Source organism: Cottoperca gobio, chromosome 23 (genome assembly GCF_900634415.1).
Source record: "Cottoperca gobio chromosome 23, fCotGob3.1, whole genome shotgun sequence".
NCBI classification, from domain to species: domain Eukaryota; kingdom Metazoa; phylum Chordata; class Actinopteri; order Perciformes; family Bovichtidae; genus Cottoperca; species Cottoperca gobio.
The window spans coordinates 1687820-1707243 of record NC_041377.1 but is presented as its reverse complement, the minus strand read 5'-3'; the positions used below and the strand labels follow the sequence as shown (position 1 = coordinate 1707243).

The following is a 19424-nucleotide window of genomic DNA, read 5'->3' as shown; positions in this document are numbered from 1 at the left end:
ATCTCACGGTTAGCCAAAAAACATAAAACTGATTTTACATGACGAAAACCCCAAAACATTAAAATCAACAAGACAGGAGGCAGTTTTAAAAGGAGTAGTTTGACATTTTGGGAAATGCTTATAAGCTTTCTTTCAGAGAGTTACGCGAGAGGATTGCTACCACTCAATGTTTGTAAATGTGTAAATATGAAGCTATTGCAAGCAGCTGCTTAGAACGTCCTGGATCTGTCCAAAGGTAACAAAATCAACCTACCAGCGTCTGAAAACACCAGGTGGCAGGAAGTTAATGCTTCTATCCAAGAAATATAATATAATATATATATATTTATATTATTATTATTATTATTATTATTATATTTATATTTATATATATATATATATATATATATATATATATATATATATATAATATAATATAATATAATATTATATATATATATAATATAATATTATATATATATATATAATATAATATTATATATATATAATATAATATTATATATATATAATATAATATTATATATTTATATATAATATTATATTTATATATATATATAATATTATATATATATATATATATATATATATTATATATATATATATATATATTATATATATTATATATATTATATATATATATATATATATATATATATAAAATAAATATTCATATTCAGACATGAGTGGTGTCAATGTTCCCTCCAAACTCTCACCAAGGAAGCAAATATTCCACAAAATGTGAAACAATGCAGACACACACAAGCATGCATACAGTACACACACACACACACACACACACACACACACACACACACACACACACACACACACACACACACACACACAGTTTAAAACAACGGCTTAAAAGTGTCCTTTTGAGTGAGACCCTAAGAAGAAAAGACATAAATACAGAGTTCAGTACAAATGAACCTTCAGGTGGATGTCACAGCTTCAAGAAAAGCCAGTGTGTGTTTGGAGGTGACGTGAGGTGGTGCTGTAACAGATACACTTCCCTTTAGGGACAGGAAATAATCACTGTATTTCTACGCACCAATGAAATCCTCTATATTTAGATTTTAGTGTCTGTTGTTGCCACGATCCAGAATCTTCTGACGACCAGATGAGCGCGAGATTAATTCCATCCGACTCATCTGTTGGCTGTAGTGGTGCACTTTCAACAAAGTCTTCACCTTCAGCCTTGTAGCTTCAGCTTTGTCACAGTTATATCAGCTTACATCTGTGTGTTGGAATTACAGTGGAGGTGCATTCTGGGAAAGGCTTTGTGTGGACCCCATTTAGACATGCAAAGCACAGCAGCCATAAATCAAGTCACCGTGAAGCCCAAAATCTGTGGGGGACTCGGGCCGGTGTAAGGCTACATGTAAACTCCTCCCTGCTCAGTGCGGGAGGAGCAATCGTTCCAAAGCGCACTGTAAATGTTCCCAGTTCTTCCACAGCAGCGCTAACACGGACACGCCCACGCAGGTGAACACCAGGTGGAGGCGACTACGCAGCAGCGGGGCCGTGAACTTGGCCGCCGTGGAAACGCACACCAGGATCACGGTGACGATAGCCAGCATGATGTTGATGCATTTCCCCAGCAGCACCTTGGCGTCGGTGTTCTCCACCTGAACCGTCTGCTGCTGCTGCTGCTGGAGCTCCAGCTTAGAAACTCGAGTCTGGCACGACTCCAGGACCTCCTGCACACACACACACACACACACACACACACACACACACACACACACACACACACACACACACACACACACTGTGGTTAAGATCAGGGAACTACTGGAGAACAATGAGTCATAAGGGAAGGGCAGGGAAACTGGATTAGATATGCTTTACCATCAACTGCTTTAGAAACTCGAAGGCCAATCTCCCAGAGTTTAGTAAGTGTAAAATGATTTGTGTATCCGCCTCTGGACTCGGAGACGCGTTACCTGTATGTCCCTGGCCCTCTCGTAGGCCTGGTAGGCCACCTTCTCCTCGATACTGGCCAGCTCCTGCTTCAGATTAATCGTCTCGTGCTGGTGGAGCTCCGTCAGGTCATTCAACTGATCCTCCAACCGCTCATATCTGACGCGCACAACACGTAGAGTAGGTGGAGGCAGAGCGCCAAGAAGAAACAGAGAGAGGGAGAGAAAGATGCATAATTGAGTGTGTGTGTGTGTGTGTGTGTGTGGGCGAGTGAGTGCAGCAGTTTATCTACTACTGCCGCTGAAAACATTTGAATTTCAACAGATGTACAAACAGAAGTGTTTCTGCACGATGAGGATGATCGATGCTCCGTCAGCAGAAGAATGAACATGTTTCCATAGTTGGAGTAATCTCTTTGGCGTGTGAGCTGTTTGTTTATTGTGACTGGATGTGTGTTAGTTCTAGAAAATGAACTTCATACTATAAAACACTCCCACACACACACACACACACACACACACACACGGCAAAAACATCCACGTGTTTATTAATCTAATAGAGTGCCGTGTGACCTACTTATTTATGAACTCTACTTAGTTTAAAGAGCATTACTGGTAGAGGTGCGCCGATCGATCTCTCACACACACACACACACACACACACACACACACACACACACACACACACACACACACACACACACCTGTATCTCTCCTCCTGCATCATCTGGGAGAAGTAGCTGTAATCCCGTTTGAACTGCGTGTTCAGAGTCTCCATGTCGTCGGCCAGCTGCGTCTGAGACTCCCTGATCTCCCGCACCATGTCCAGCACCTCCCCCAGCCGCCCGTTAGAGTCGGACCTCCCCGGGCCTCCGGACCCCGCCCCCGAGCCCCCGGCTAGGTTCTCGTTTGAGTCGGCGGACGCAGACGTCCCCGTGGAGCACTCTTCGTCGCTCTGGTACTTGGTCGCCTTGGCTACTGTGGTGGCGCTCCCGCTCAGACCCCTGGATGCGCCGTCCACCTGCAGCGACCCCGACTCCATGGAGCTCTTGAGGTGGGCGATGTTGTCGGCGCTTCCAAACTTGTTCCTTATGAGGTTGGCGAACTCCCGAGACTTGTTGAAGAAGAAGGGTGGCGAAAGCGACACACCGGGTCCGATTGTCTTCACTTTATCCAGCGCCGGGTGCCTCCCGGTAGCGCTGACGTCCCGCAGGCTGCCCTCTTTACTGTGAGTCCCGGGCTCCTTGCTGCCGCCATCCTTGTGGCTGTGTTTCCCGTTGGTCTCGCTGTCCTTCACGCGGCGGTGGTACTGCTCCAGCTTCCTCTGCAGCCGGACGATGGTGTGCGCAGACTTCTGGTTCTTCTTCTCAAAGACCTGGCGTATTCGTCCCACCTGCTGCTTGTCAGCGTTGTTCACCAGCTTCAGGTACTCTGCGACGTTCTGGTCCCGAGCCGTCTGCTCCACCTTAATCTGCTCCGTCACCTGAAGACACAATGAGGGAGGAGATTGGCATCAGTATATAACTGTAATCTTATTGGTTGAAGACATGTTACTGCTCAGAGGACCCACGTCTCGCACAGCTCTGCAGGTCAAACACAGTTACTCCCCAGCGAGACCCCACAGGAGGCGACTAATGTTTCCTCTGACCTTGAGGATCTTCTGCTGCAGGCTGTCGATACCAAGCGCTCCCTTGGTGAAGTCCAGGCCCACTCCGTCATCCCCGACACTGTCCACCACGTCCAGGTTGGACTCTGAGCCGCCGCGACGAATGGGCACCGGGATGCTGAGGATGTTGACATCGCAAGCACTGCGCTCCGCCTATAAACACACGCATAAAGAAGGAGGAGGGTTGATATTAATACTTTTATTATCATACAAACACTAAACACATTTGCTCGCTGTGCGTAAACGTATGCTACGGCTTTAATGCTCCTGTGATGTCGGTACAGAGGTCAGACGCTGCAGTCTGTTCAGGCCTTCAGGCTACACTAAGCACCAGAAACCTGCTGCTCTTCGTCGCCCCCGATATGAAACAGCAGGTGTGTTTCTGCGGCTTCATAGTCTCCGCTCACGGTTTTCTTTCCGTCTCTTGCTCGACTGTCTGTCTCGTCTCTTGGCAAGAATAAAACGAAGATGGGAGCAGAGCTAAAAACGAAAAGCAACGAGGATCAAAAGAGTATTGAGTGCTTCAGTCTGGAGAGGATTCTTGTGTTTAGGCTGAAGAGGAAGAGGAGGAGGAGGAAGAGGGCAGCTGATGAGACAGTAAACCTGTCTGAAGGCACAATGGTCAGTTAATGGAGCTCCAAACAAAACAGCCTCCAGAGCTGAAAATCCTCTCTCTCTCTCTCCGTATTGACAAAAGCAGACAATTACGTAACGCAACCTAAAATATTAGTGTGTGGTAACTCTTGTTGCCACGGCAGCAAAGTGCACACAGACAGACTAAGCTTAAAAACACACACACACGAGCAAACTGCTGACAAACCCTGAAGGCGGTTGTTTTTTTTGTTGGCTTTACACACACACACACACACACACACACACACACACACACACACACACACACACACACACACACCTATGGCATTTTGTGATGCAGAGTCAGCAACCATCTCAAGCAGTGAATAATATTCCAACACTATCAAACAGCTACTATTTTAGCATATTTCATTATCAACATAAAGTCATTCATGTAAACCCTTTGGTCTGAATGAAACGGTCAGAGTACAGATGACCAACACCCTCCGAGCATCACACACACACACACACACAACATCCAGACGGGCCGGGGAGCGGCCGGAACAACCCTGTAAATAAACGCTGATGTTTGTAGCTTCACAAATAGAAGATTTGCTTGTTTTCATAAACCCTTGTGCTTTCAGCTCGCACACAAAATAAAAGCTTGAATATTTTTTACATTTGTGAGCAGATGATGCTTTCGTTTGCACAAACCAAACATTTCCTCCCTCCCTCCTTTGCTGCCTCTCACATATAAACGGTCTGCTCATAAGTCAGCCGCGTGTTGCAGGAGCTGCGACACGCGGCTGACACTCGGCAGTCCACACACACGTATTACAATTGGACTTCTATTGGAAAATGGGTGCGAGAGTGGGGAATTATTAACATGTGAACACACACACACACACACACACACCGCACCATATGTCTCTGACGTGCACCTCGAGCAGATATCAGATCACAACTTGTCCTCTGACCCGTCTGCACTGAGGCCCTTTAGGTTATAGTACAGATGAGTGGACACGCAGTCAAAACACACAAACAACACGTGAAGGAGATCTTCACACATCTTCAAGACATAAAACATTTATGAATGGATGTGCTCGAGGGAAATACTGGCCATAAAGCTCGCTGCAGAAATGTTTTTTCATAGCGTACAAGTGAAAACGCTGACAAATTAAATGTCCTGGTGGCTGAGTTGGTTAATTTACATAACATCTGCAGCTCCCTGGGTTTAAATCTGGTCTGGAAGCTTTGATGCATATATAAAAAACATCTATAAACGAACATCTCACATGCTCGACTGCTGTTACTTCCACAAACAACCACACACACACACACCCACACCCACACACACACACACACACACACACACACACACACACACAGCAAACTATTTCTGAAGGGAATTTAGTGAACAAATTAATGTGCTTCCTGATTATGACGCTAATTTGCATTTGGCTATCTACATCCAAAACCCTATTGGAGACAGAGAGGACCCTTGTGGTGTGTACAGTATGTGGAACATAGAGAGTGCTCCTCCAACTCCCACCAAGCAGCTCATTGATGGAGGAGATGGGAGTAGGGACCTTGCCACGAGGAGACGACGGCGCGACACACACACACAGGAAACTGCCGAGGGAAAGCTCTCTTCAGCTGAGAGAGTCAGAAGCTCGTTACTCTTGCCTCCGATCCATCTATTTATTATCCCACTAACACGAGCCGGAGGTAGACAACTCAGAAACACGGCGTCACTCATGAGCGACGAAATCCTCCCCTTCAGCTAATCAGCGTTTAAAACACAAAGTATTCTGTCAGCAGCTGCCGCCAGTTGAAAATGAATAAATCGACCGCTCATGTCTCAGGTCAAGGCCGTTTATAGGACAAGTAATCCGCTCTGAATACTTATATAAGTGTCAACAGGGAGCTGGTGCAATAGCGTCACTCCTAACCTGTACATATTACTGTGCTGATAAGATATCATACTCCTACACATGTGCAGATAACGTATGGGAACCTGCAGGGCTGTACGGTAACGGGCTGCATTATGCAACAGAGCTGCAACAGTTTGTCGTCTTTTATCATTAACATTTGTGGCTTTCAGTTTGGTGTCCATGATTCTTTATTGGTCTTCTCCGTGACAAATGAGTTCTTAAAAAGCCTGAATGTAACAGAGATTATAGCACATAAGTCATATATTAGTCGGCTGTAAACCAGCGTGGAGCCACACACACACACGCACGCAGTCTGAACCGGCACACCAGATTAGCCCCGGGTCGAATTAAACTGGTGTGTGTTTGAGTGCTGGGGAGGAAATAATGGGATTTGGAGATCAAGAGATTTAGTGGCGGAGATGTTTAAAACCAGACTTCTTAAGCCAATAACAGGAAGCCAGCTCAACATGGAGAGATGACACGTCACGGCCCTTTACACGGATGGAGGTTGAAGGCCTGCGTTGCCAAAAATATATATATTTAATACATAGAAAGCGGAATATAGCTCCAAAACAATGACATAGCTGCAAAAGAACTAACAAACGTGGCAGCAATCCTCATGCATTAGGGAAGCAGGGATACATCTCCTGTACACGTCACACAGGAACAAGCTAACGTCTCTGTGCCATCAGTTCTCCTCCACCATCATCCCTTTCTTACCCAACAGCACAGAATATACAGCCGCTCTTTGGACAAATATGGACATGAGCTCAGATCCCAGTGTAGACAGTGGGATCTGAAAGGTTTATTAATCCAGCCAGCCTTGTTAAGGTTTGCCAAGACCACTCTGTTCCAACAGCTTTAAGAATAACACAGAGTATCCCTGATAATGTACACTTCCTCGTACACTAAGCCCCACGCTGCCTCAGAATAACGTGCAGGTTGCACCTGCAGAAATAGGTGCAACATTATTGTTTGAGCTGGATGAATAATAAATGAAAGCGATTAAACTGGGTCTCGAACAGAGCTATTAATTATTCAGATTAGCGTGTGCACTCTGTGGCCGATTAAACACTGCGCTGTCTAATCACCACATTCTCTTAACGCTGCTCTCTATATTGAAGTTTGCAATCGAAGGGAAGCTTCTGACTGTCTTAACACGTAAAGAATATTTGATTGAAGTCCAACAGTTAATTTGGAAGGAAATCATTTGTGCCAAGAACTGTCCGTCTCGGTGACAGGATATCCTCCGGGTGTGTTCATTCAACCGTTCCCCTTTTAAAACTCTATTCACATCACGTACAGAGAAAGAATTCCAGTTCACCTATGATTAACAACAAAAGAGGACATTTTAAGGTGAAATGAGACATTTGGTGTGTGTGTGTGTGTGTGTGTGTGTGTGTGTGTGTGTGTGTGTGTGTGTGTGTGTGTGTGTGTGTGTGTGTGTTGGACTGGAGAGCCTCCTGTCTGGAGGGGATCAGCCGTGACTCTGTGGCCAGAAACGAGGAGCCTCCTGTGGGGAAGAGGAGCTGACAGACACCACCTCCCCACGGGGCTCCAGAGTAACCCAAGAGAATAAATGGAAAGCCACAGAACAGACGGGGAAATGGGGAATGGGCTCGAATACAAACAGAGAGTTTAGGAAATATTCAGCATCGCGACAACGGCTGAGCGTTAAGCGTCTCTGTCCGATCCGAGGGTCTGCTGATAAGAGGGCGTCTGCTGTACAGACCTTTGAAGCACCATTGATTTAGAGCTATTTAAATTAAAGTGACCATGTGAACATATATGTATAGAGTGTATATTTACATGCGCATTATGAAATGTTATCCATCCGGGTTCTTTCACATGATTATCACCTGCGCCGTGGAGGGAGGGAGACGCATGGACCGAGGACGAAGCCATTCACTGCTGCAGTACATCTGGATCACGGGGTGGATACACACATTATATATAGAAGCAGCCTTGGAGGAGGTCAGCGCTCTCCAAGTGCCCTTCTAGTTTGTATCGTTTCTTCTATTGTTCCAGTATTTGTTTTGTAGCACTTCATAAAGATGCATTTACATATAAGTGTGTGTGTGTGTGTGTGTGTGTGTGAGAGCGAAACGGTCAGAAAACATGCACCGCCTGCAGACAGGCTGGATATACCTGCTCCACCACTTATCACATGTCTGGGTGATAAAAGAGATTGTTGACATCATGAAAGGTCACCTGCGTGAACACAGTGTCAAAATGACTTAAGACCATATGACATGTTCACTGTCTGGTCTGCAAGAGGCTCATCCCCCCCCCCAAACTCCATTATAAAATCTGTCTGTGTGTCTGGGATAGGTCAATCTTTAGCAACAAGATTTTAAAGTACACGCTTGTTACCTAACCTAAACCTGCAATACAAATATATTATATATATAATATATATATATATAAAGCCTGACGTGATTTTAAGGTGTGACGTCGGGAGGATCAACAATTGTGGAGGACATGTTTGTCCTTAAGGGTCTGCATGTTGGATGTTTATTATAAGAGATGTGGTTCAACTTCCAAACTAGGAAATACAGAGAATCAATAAATCACACGGCAGCGAGAGAAAGAGAGCGGCCTGAATGGATATCGAGTTAAATATCAATGAGCTGTTGGTAATCCATCGACTCTATGGGCAGCTAGCATCAGATTATAAATTAACACATTTACAAAAACACACACATGAAGCTTGAAAACTGAGCACAGCGTGTACGACACAAGCTGAACCACGGGTATGTTTGCATATGACCTGCTTTACATACACACATGCAAAAAAAAGTCAATTTAACACACACACACTGACACACACACAGAGACACACAGAGAGACACACAGAGAGAGACACACACACAGAGACACACAGAGAGACACACAGAGAGACACAGAGAGACACACACAGAGAGACACACACACAGAGACACACACAGACACACAGAGAGACACACACAGAGAGAGACACACGGACACACAGAGAGACACACACAGAGAGACACACAGAGAGACACAGAGAGACACACACAGACACACACAGAGAGACACACACAGAGAGACACACACAGAGAGAGACACACGGACACACAGAGAGACACACACAGAGAGACACACAGAGAGACACAGAGAGACACACACAGACACACACAGAGAGACACACACACAGAGACACACACAGACACACAGAGAGACACACACAGAGAGACACACACAGAGAGACACACACAGAGTCACACACAGAGTCACACACAGAGTCACACACACACACACACACACACACACACAGAGACACACACAGACACACAGAGAGACACACAGAGAGAGACACACACAGAGACACACAGAGAGACACACACACAGAGACACACACAGAGAGACACACAGAGAGACACACAGAGTCACACACAGAGTCACACACAGAGTCACACACAGAGTCACACACACAGAGACACACAGAGAGAGACACACACAGAGACACACAGAGAGACACACACACAGACACACAGAGAGACACACACACAGAGAGACACACAGAGAGACACACAGAGAGACACACAGAGAGACACACACAGAGAGACACACACAGAGACACACAGAGAGACACACAGAGAGAGACACACACACAGACACACAGAGAGAGACACACACAGAGACACACAGAGAGACACACACACAGAGACACACACAGAGAGACACACAGAGAGACACACAGAGTCACACACAGAGTCACACACAGAGTCACACACAGAGTCACACACACAGAGACACACAGAGAGAGACACACACAGAGACACACAGAGAGACACACACACAGACACACAGAGAGACACACACACAGAGAGACACACAGAGAGACACACAGAGAGACACACAGAGAGACACACACAGAGAGACACACACAGAGACACACAGAGAGACACACAGAGAGAGACACACACACAGACACACAGAGAGAGACACACACACAGACACACAGAGAGACACACACACACAGAGAGACACACAGAGAGACACACAGAGAGACACAGAGAGACACACACAGAGAGACACACAGAGAGACACACACACAGAGACACACACAGACACAGAGAGACACACACAGAGAGACACACACAGAGAGACACACACAGACACACACAGAGAGACACACAGAGAGACACACACAGAGAGACACACAGAGAGACACACACAGAGAGACACACACAGAGACACACACAGAGAGACACACACAGAGACACACACAGAGACACACACACACACACACACACACACAGAGACACACAGAGAGAGACACACACAGAGACACACAGAGAGACACACACACAGAGAGACACACACACAGAGACACACACAGACACACAGAGAGACACACACACAGAGACACAGAGAGACACACACACAGACACACAGAGAGACACACAGAGACACACACAGAGAGACACACACAGAGAGACACACAGAGAGACACACAGAGAGACACACACAGAGAGACACACAGAGAGACACACACAGAGAGACACACACAGAGAGACACAGAGAGAGACACACACAGAGTCACACACACAGAGTCACACACAGAGTCACACACAGAGTCACACACAGAGTCACACACAGAGTCACACACACAGAGACACACAGAGAGAGACACACACAGAGACACACAGAGAGACACACACACAGACACACAGAGAGACACACACACAGAGAGACACACAGAGAGACACACAGAGAGACACACAGAGAGACACACACAGAGAGACACACACAGAGACACACAGAGAGACACACAGAGAGAGACACACACACAGACACACAGAGAGAGACACACACAGAGACACACAGAGAGACACACACACAGAGACACACACAGAGAGACACACAGAGAGACACACAGAGTCACACACAGAGTCACACACAGAGTCACACACAGAGTCACACACACAGAGACACACAGAGAGAGACACACACAGAGGACACACAGAGAGACACACACACAGACACACAGAGAGACACACACACAGAAGAGACACACAGAGAGACACACAGAGAGACACACAGAGAGACACACACAGAGAGACACACACAGAGACACACAGAGAGACACACAGAGAGAGACACACACACAGACACACAGAGAGAGACACACACACAGACACACAGAGAGACACACACACACAGAGAGACACACAGAGAGACACACAGAGAGACACAGAGAGACACACACAGAGAGACACACAGAGAGACACACACACAGAGACACACACAGACACAGAGAGACACACACAGAGAGACACACACAGAGAGACACACACAGACACACACAGAGAGACACACAGAGAGACACACACAGAGACACACACAGAGAGACACACACAGAGAGACACACACAGAGACACACACAGAGAGACACACACAGAGTCACACACAGAGTCACACACACACACACACACACACACAGAGACACACAGAGAGAGACACACACAGAGACACACAGAGAGACAACACACACAGAGAGACACACACACAGAGACACACACAGACACACAGAGAGACACACACACAGAGACACAGAGAGACACACACACAGACACACAGAGAGACACACAGAGACACACACAGAGAGACACACACAGAGAGACACACAGAGAGACACACAGAGAGACACACACAGAGAGACACACAGAGAGACACACACAGAGAGACACACACAGAGAGACACAGAGAGAGACACACACAGAGTCACACACACAGAGTCACACACACAGAGTCACACACACAGAGTCACACACACACACACACACACACACACACACACAGAGAGAGACACACAGAGAGAGACAGAGAGACACACAGACACACACAAAGAGAGACACACACACACAGAGAGACACAGAGAGAGAGACACACAGACACACACACACAGAGAGACACAGAGAGAGAGACACACACACACACACACACACACACACACACTAAATTATTTACAAATCCCTTTCACACGGTGTTTAATGGCCGCTGTAATTCCAATCAGCGCAGCACTTCTAATCAATACTGGTCGCCTCCTGCTGCTTCTGAAGCCTCTTCATGTGATTCGACAGCACTTTAAGAACCTGTCAAATTGTCATAACTAATTCTGCATCGAGTCGTACCGCTCTCCATTAATCACAGACGCACAAAGAGATCAGAGATGGTGAAGAAGACATGAGGGCATGAATGGAAAGCACTATTGTTTCTACCTACTTGGGGCGGTGCAATTGATTTTCGAGTGCATGCATGAAGGTGAACGCATGCGAGTGAAAGAGCATTTCATTTAACGTTAACAGGACTGCTGTGGAGCGAGCTTCAAACCCCTCTGTGTGTGTGTGTGTGTGTGTGTGTGTGTGCTCTGATATAAGATCAGCTCAGACTGAGATGTCCATACAGTATGGAAGCGCCCCCCCCCGAGCAGTATTTACAAACCACAGATGGAGGGATGATAGACAGAGATACGTGTTCCTCTTTACAGAGATCAGCTCATGTCTCCAGAGGAAAGATGTCTGGAGACGGAGAGAGACGGCGAGTTCTTCAAAACGTTCAACGCTTAGAATAAATGTTGGTCATTTTGCACAAACTCCAGCGCTTCTAAGAGGATTAACGTCAATAAGAGCCTTTAATAATAATAATAACAACAACAACGCGTGACGCCGGAACAATAAACAGGATTTGACTTAACGGCGCACGAGTGAAAGCAGCTGCCGGTGTTTGCCGTATTAAAACTAATGTCTCTAAATGAATGATGCTTAATGACAAAAGGCTTTATTTAGAGACAGCCATTTGTCTTTAAATAGACTTTATAGGGATTATTTAACTTTATTAATACTATGTTCCACCTTTACTGGGTTAAATCTTTAACCTGATCATCACTATGATGTTTAACCCTTTGTAGTGCCAGTTTGTTTTTTAATTAATTAATTAATTAATTAATTAATTAATTAATTAATTAATTATAACCCTAAATTTGGCTATTTTCTGTTTGCTAAATTAGTTTTTCACAGTCTGGGATAGGGTCAATGTTTAGCAACAAGATTTTAAAGTACACGCTTGTTACCTAACCTAAACCTGCAATACAAATATATTATATATATATATATATATATAATATATATATATATAAAGCCTGACGTGATTTTAAGGTGTGACGTCGGGAGGATCAACAATTGTGGAGGACATGTTTGTCCTTAAGGGTCTGCATGTTGGATGTTTATTATAAGAGATGTGGTTCAACTTCCAAACTAGGAAATACAGAGAATCAATAAATCACACGGCAGCGAGAGAAAGAGAGCGGCCTGAATGGATATCGAGTTAAATATCAATGAGCTGTTGGTAATCCATCGACTCTATGGGCAGCTAGCATCAGATTATAAATTAACACATTTACACAAACACACACATGAAGCTTGAACACTGAGCACAGCGTGTACGACACAAGCTGAACCACGGGTATGTTTGCATATGACCTGCTTTACATACCCACATGCAAAAAAAGTAGAGTTGTAATCCCTCCTCTTCTCTCCTCTCCTCTCGTAATCTGAGATTTTAAATCTGCTTTCATGAACAAAGATTACCCAGCAGCCCGTGCTCCCATTCTAAAATGCTCGGGGAGGAAAGAGAGAGAGAAAGCGAAGGGGTGAGATGTGGGAGGTTGTATCTTGAGGGAGATAAGAGATAAGAACAAGAGAATTAAAAAGAGGAAGCGATGGAGATACAGAAGAAGAAGAAGAAGAAGGGAGAGAGGAAGAGCAAATCCATCCGAGGTCAGTGTTTGAACAGCAGATTTGGATTAAGGTTTTATCAGATATTATTGAAAGTTAAGGTCAGAGTGTATTCTGAGGCCTTTACGGGAACAATTGCTCATTTTAAAATCACATTACTCGTCCAGTTCATCCAAAACAATTGACCAAATATATGTTTAACAACGTTTATGACCCATTTCATGGGATTATTCAGAAACAAACTACTTCCTCCAGCAAACAGCACAATATACTGACCTCATACACACGTCTAGCAAATATACATTCATATCAATTAACACATTGTGCGCCTGAATGTAACTCTAAGATGCTCATGACACGCACACACACACACACACACACACACACTGTATTTAGATGCCACATGTAACAGAGGAAAGAGTTAAAGCTTCATTCAACACCTCTAAAAGAGAAACGCTCCATTTTTAGACGCCTGATTCATAACACCACTGCTCTGCACTTACAACACACACACACACACACACACACACACACACTTACACTTACTCGAGCCGAGTACACGCATGCAATGTTGGCATGAGTACAAGCCAGACTTTGAAATGTGTCCACAGTCTGAATGACCCTGCATCCTTCTGTCAACACACATGCGAACACTTCCTGTGCATTACATAACAGTGAGTGGCAGAAGCTCCTTATTATTTATTTATTTATTTATGTGCAGACTTTATTTACATTAGTGCTGAAACACTTGAAATTAACTGTTATTATTATACATATTCTTAGTCTTCCATGATAGCATGTACAATGTTGGTTTGTTTCTGACATTTGAAGACGTCACAGAAGAACGATTAATCCAGTAGCCTGATTAATAATAAGAGAAATCCAAAGCTGCAGCACTAATTTACAAACTGTACATTTGTTGGACGATGTGTATTACTACAAAATAATACAAAACTAAAGGAAACAGTTAAGATTGCCGACCATGAGCCCAAAGCGATGCATTTAAGTTGCCCGTGTTGCCTGAAGAGCAGTCTAAATAATACAAAATGTTATATAAAACACTTAATCTTCATTGTTTTCTTCATGCAGAAGCTGTTGAGTGTTTTAAAAGAAAAGAAACAAATGCTAAAAGGGGCTAAACCAAATTTAGCATCTGAGTGTCATAAATGGCAATGAATCAGCGTTGTATCATATGACTACGGGGGAAATCAGCTGCGTGGGAGTGTGTTGGCCCAACACAGGAGCTCTTTGATGGGCCGACTATTTGTGAGTTGGTTAATCCGCACCGTGTTACTCACACACCCGCCATCGCTGCTGGGGTGTGTCGATTCACTGTCAGCTTATCACCTTCAAACCCTAATCGTCTCAATAATTCACATTTCACAGATTACACTCCGCTCGCTTTCCTCATTTGAACAAGTTCAAAGAGAGAGTTTGGATGTTTTGAAGTGGGGTTGTATGAGGTAGTAATCCATAGACGGTAGATGGCGGTCAACACGTCCCTGGAGACTGGAGTACCTACACTGCTTTGGACGGGCGGCACCAAACTCCTTTGACAAAAACAGTAATCATACCTTGCAGAAGTTGCCGGTCTACCGCTGCCTCCTTTGTTGTTTGTTTGTGTTATCGTGTGACTTACATCTGTCTGCGTCTCCAAACCTGAGGCGTGTTGATCGTCATCTACTGACTCTGGGTAAGTAGAAAGCAAACTATCCCTTTAGGCATCTCTTATTCTGGGATACGACACAGATTCCACCAGTTGCCCTTGACAACAGACGGCATTGAGTAGAGCCGGGCTCGCACCGTAAGAACCAATGAAGCGAGTCGAAGGCGAATAACAACAAACCAGCGCCCATTCAACGGCATTCACTCCTCCCATTTTGTTCACCCACAAAAGGCCAAACAAAGGCCACAGCTCAGCTCATCACCGGGAGTTGTGGTGCTGATGGGGGGTGTGTGTGTGTGTGTGTGTGTACCATTAAAACCAGGCCTACTGCAAAAACTGGTTTCCCGTTTCAAACAGAAAGAGAGCGAAAGACAAGCTCTGACCTGTTGAATGTCTTTAAATGTTGTGTTGAACAGAGCAGGAACCATGCGTTTACCTTCTCTCCCATCTTTTGTTTGTTTTCTTCACATATTAGTTGAACAAAAAGCTTCTTCTCTTCATTAAATCATCGCCAGTAGACCACCACAAACACACCTCAGGGAGTGTGTGAATCCATTTGCTTTCTGCTCCTGGAAAGAGGAGACTAAATATAAGAGGTGACGCGTAGAGGCTGCGTTTGATGCGTCAGCTGGCAGTTATGGGGCTGTACTAACCGTTAACCGAATACCTCCAAGATATAAATGTGTTGCACTGAGAGAAAGATACACACTGTCCTAAGGTGGGACAATCACACACCGACGCCTGGTGAGGACCGTGTCCCCCGGGTGGCTGATAGAAGTCTTTGCATGAAGCCAAAACTACCCTGACCCAACTAATGGCCGACAGATTTCTGTTATCTCTTTGCCAAGAAAGGGGCTAAAAATAAACTCTTCTTTATTTACATTAATCAAAAGAAGAAGAAGAAGAATTTGAGAAAAACACACTGCTGCCCACAGGGGGGTATTTGTCAGGAGCTCAGAGAAGGAAACCACAACGTCCTCCGCTTTCATCCAGATCAAAAACAAATGCCCACACACACACACACACACACACATCCAGCTTGCAGAGGATAGAATATTCCTTTTTGAAAGTGGTCTAATGATAGGGAGAGGAAAGGTTGCTCGGTGCCTTAATTATACACCATTATTTATGTGAACCAACACGAGACCTTTAAGCACCAGCCACATCGATATTTAAATAAATTAAGTCCAGCAGTTATTTACCTGCAAACACAAGTCAATGTTTCTACATCACAGCGACTTACAGGGAACCAACTACAGGGACCGTCCCCCTGGAGCAGCTCGGGGTTAAGTGCCTTGCTCAGGGGTACAATGGTGGCAGCTCTGGTGTTGATGTTGATATCTCTCTGTCTCTGTCTCTCTCTCTGTCTCTGTTATTCTTCATTAGTAGCAGCTCTACCTAAAAAAACTAAAGTTTTGTCCTAATTTGAAATCCGATGAGAATCACTGGTTATCCAGATATAATGAAGACTTTACCCCCCCCCCCCCCCCGCCTCCTCCCTCACAGACACTAGACTTTCCAGCTACTGTCTGGAAAAAGTGCTTGAGGAAAATGACTAATGCTATATCTTTGCACAAAATCGACCACTCAGGTGCCCTTGGGCAAAGCTCTTCATCCTGCACTAACACAGCGGGTGCACTGGGCATCGCTCAGATCACTGGAAAGATGCTGGACGGGATTATCTGCCTCCAGTCCCTGAACATCTCATAAAGCCGTCATGTGTTGAAAAGTGCCCGTGTGTCATCTTGTGCACCTGCGAATCGAGAATCCGTTCAAAAGCGTGGCTGCGTTTCACAAGAGTAGATGACAACAGCTTGAAAAATGTCAAACTCTTAGCCTAGAAGTATGTTCTGTACAGGGCTACACAGCGAAGCAGCTAGATGTACTGTGAGCCAATTATAACTGGGTCAGAGTAGAATCTGTTTCTCTGTCATAACACGCCATGTTATTAGGAATATAGTGACACAAGCATGTCACCATAGCATGTGTTGCATGGATGCAACACATAACAGGAGCTCTACAACAGAGCCTTTCAGAAAACAGCAACCTCCCCCCCTTTATTTCCACACACCCTCCATACAATTTAATATAAAGAAAACACCTGGATATACCTGCTCCACCACTTGGCTCTGCCCGTGAGTCTATGTGATGTCTGGGTGATAAAAGAGATTGTCAACATCATGAAAGGGCACCTGAGTGAACAAATGACTTAAGACCATATGACATGTTCACTGTCTGGTCTGCTAAGTTCATCCCCACCAAACTCCATTATAAAATCTGTCAATTTAATGCTGCCTCTCTCACACACACGCACAGACACACACACACACGCACATGCACGCGCTCACACACGCACACGCACACACACACACTGATAATCAATTAATCATGAAAGTAATTTTTCAAGCTTTCCTGCCTTTCTTTGTCTGCTCAGCAGATGATCTGTAAGGAGCTAAGCTCGGTTCATCTCCACCAGACTCCTTTGCAAAATCTGTCAATTTAATTTATCCTCACATATGAGCAGATCCTGGAGCAGAACATGATATAAGAGCTTCTGGATCTGGCACACACTTACTTACTCCATATATAACCGCAGTGCATGTTGGTTGCACACCATTGTGGGCAGAAGAATATAGTAAGAGCCCGATATAAAGAATGGAAATGTTCCAGTGTGTGTGCCACAATGCAGAAAGCCTCCTACAGAGTTATGCACATCATTATTATGCATTGAATAATATATTCTGCTTTAATTCACATCCTTGCAGAAGAAAACAAAAACGTGTCGGGGCTAGTCGACATGTCAGCTGTTGGAAAAGAGGAAGATTTCCAACTCCTCTTCTTCTCCCATGACAGAAACTCGACGGTTAGCTCGTTTTAAAGACATTATAATAACTTGTCAACTCTTTGTATGCTTGTTAAACTGTTTTTGAGGCTAGTAAGCTAACGTTAGCTAACAGTAGAAAAGCATATTTACCATGTTATCGTAATGTGGTGTAAGAGTATCCCGACTCCTGATAAACTTTTCTCCACAGCAGCACAAGCTCCGGACATAATCTCGCTAACTCAAACTGGACCTCCCGGTGTTGTCGTCCTCACGTTTAGAGTTGTCCGGTTGTTCCGGTAACGTCGTCGGTGCAACACATGCCATCACGGCTCCCACTCGCCGCCACCGCTGCTGGAAGAACCGACCGACGGCGGCAACGGTGTGATTCGTCGCCCGAGCCAGCCCGCCACGGTAATCCTTCTGAACCCGGCGAGCCGGAGAAGCACAATGTGTGATTAGGCCCCGCCCACCCGTTTACACAGAGGGCGGGGCTGTGGGGGATATCGAATACACCCACAAGAATTAATTCATAACCGGAGGATGGAGAGTGAAACATGTACTTTCTGCAAGTTTAATCCGTTTTATGGTTGCACATATTGTTTTATATTTCGGAAAGACTTTGAGAATTATATATTGTGCAAAACAACACATGCAATTAGTACTGAAGGCAATAATATGACACGTTTATATATCTTTAAAAATATTCTTAATTAGTTTTATTATGACTATGATTGTGATGATTATTATTATTATCTATATTACCTTCTGATGTGGCCAACCTTAACTAAATTGAAAGAATATACGTATATACAGCAAGTGTTTGTAGTATGGAAGTCAAAGTAAACATCATGTTAAGTACGTATTTAGAATATAAAATGATTCCCTTAAAATAAAGAAAAGGTATTATAAGCAAAATGTGTTTAAAGCAGGCATCAAAAGTAAAATACCTCATTGTGCATGAGAACATTATAAAATGTACATTGTTGTATTATTATTATTAATAATAATAATAATAATAATAATAATACAACAATGTGCATTTTATAATTATAATTATTATAATAATAATTATTAAT

At 44.5% G+C, this 19424-nt stretch overlaps 1 protein-coding gene across 1 annotated transcript; it reads right to left on the bottom strand.

Moving 5' to 3' along the window:
• Positions 1-680: 680 nt before the first annotated feature.
• Positions 681-18859, bottom strand: tmcc3 (transmembrane and coiled-coil domain family 3). The gene is made up of 5 exons (XM_029462055.1): positions 18499-18859; positions 3571-3741; positions 2627-3405; positions 1947-2082; positions 681-1700 (listed from the first exon to the last, which is right to left on the bottom strand). Exons 1-5 carry the CDS (start codon positions 18499-18501, stop codon positions 1398-1400), a joined length of 1392 nt encoding a protein of 463 aa, XP_029317915.1. The 5' UTR covers positions 18502-18859; the 3' UTR covers positions 681-1397.
• Positions 18860-19424: the final 565 nt, after the last annotated feature.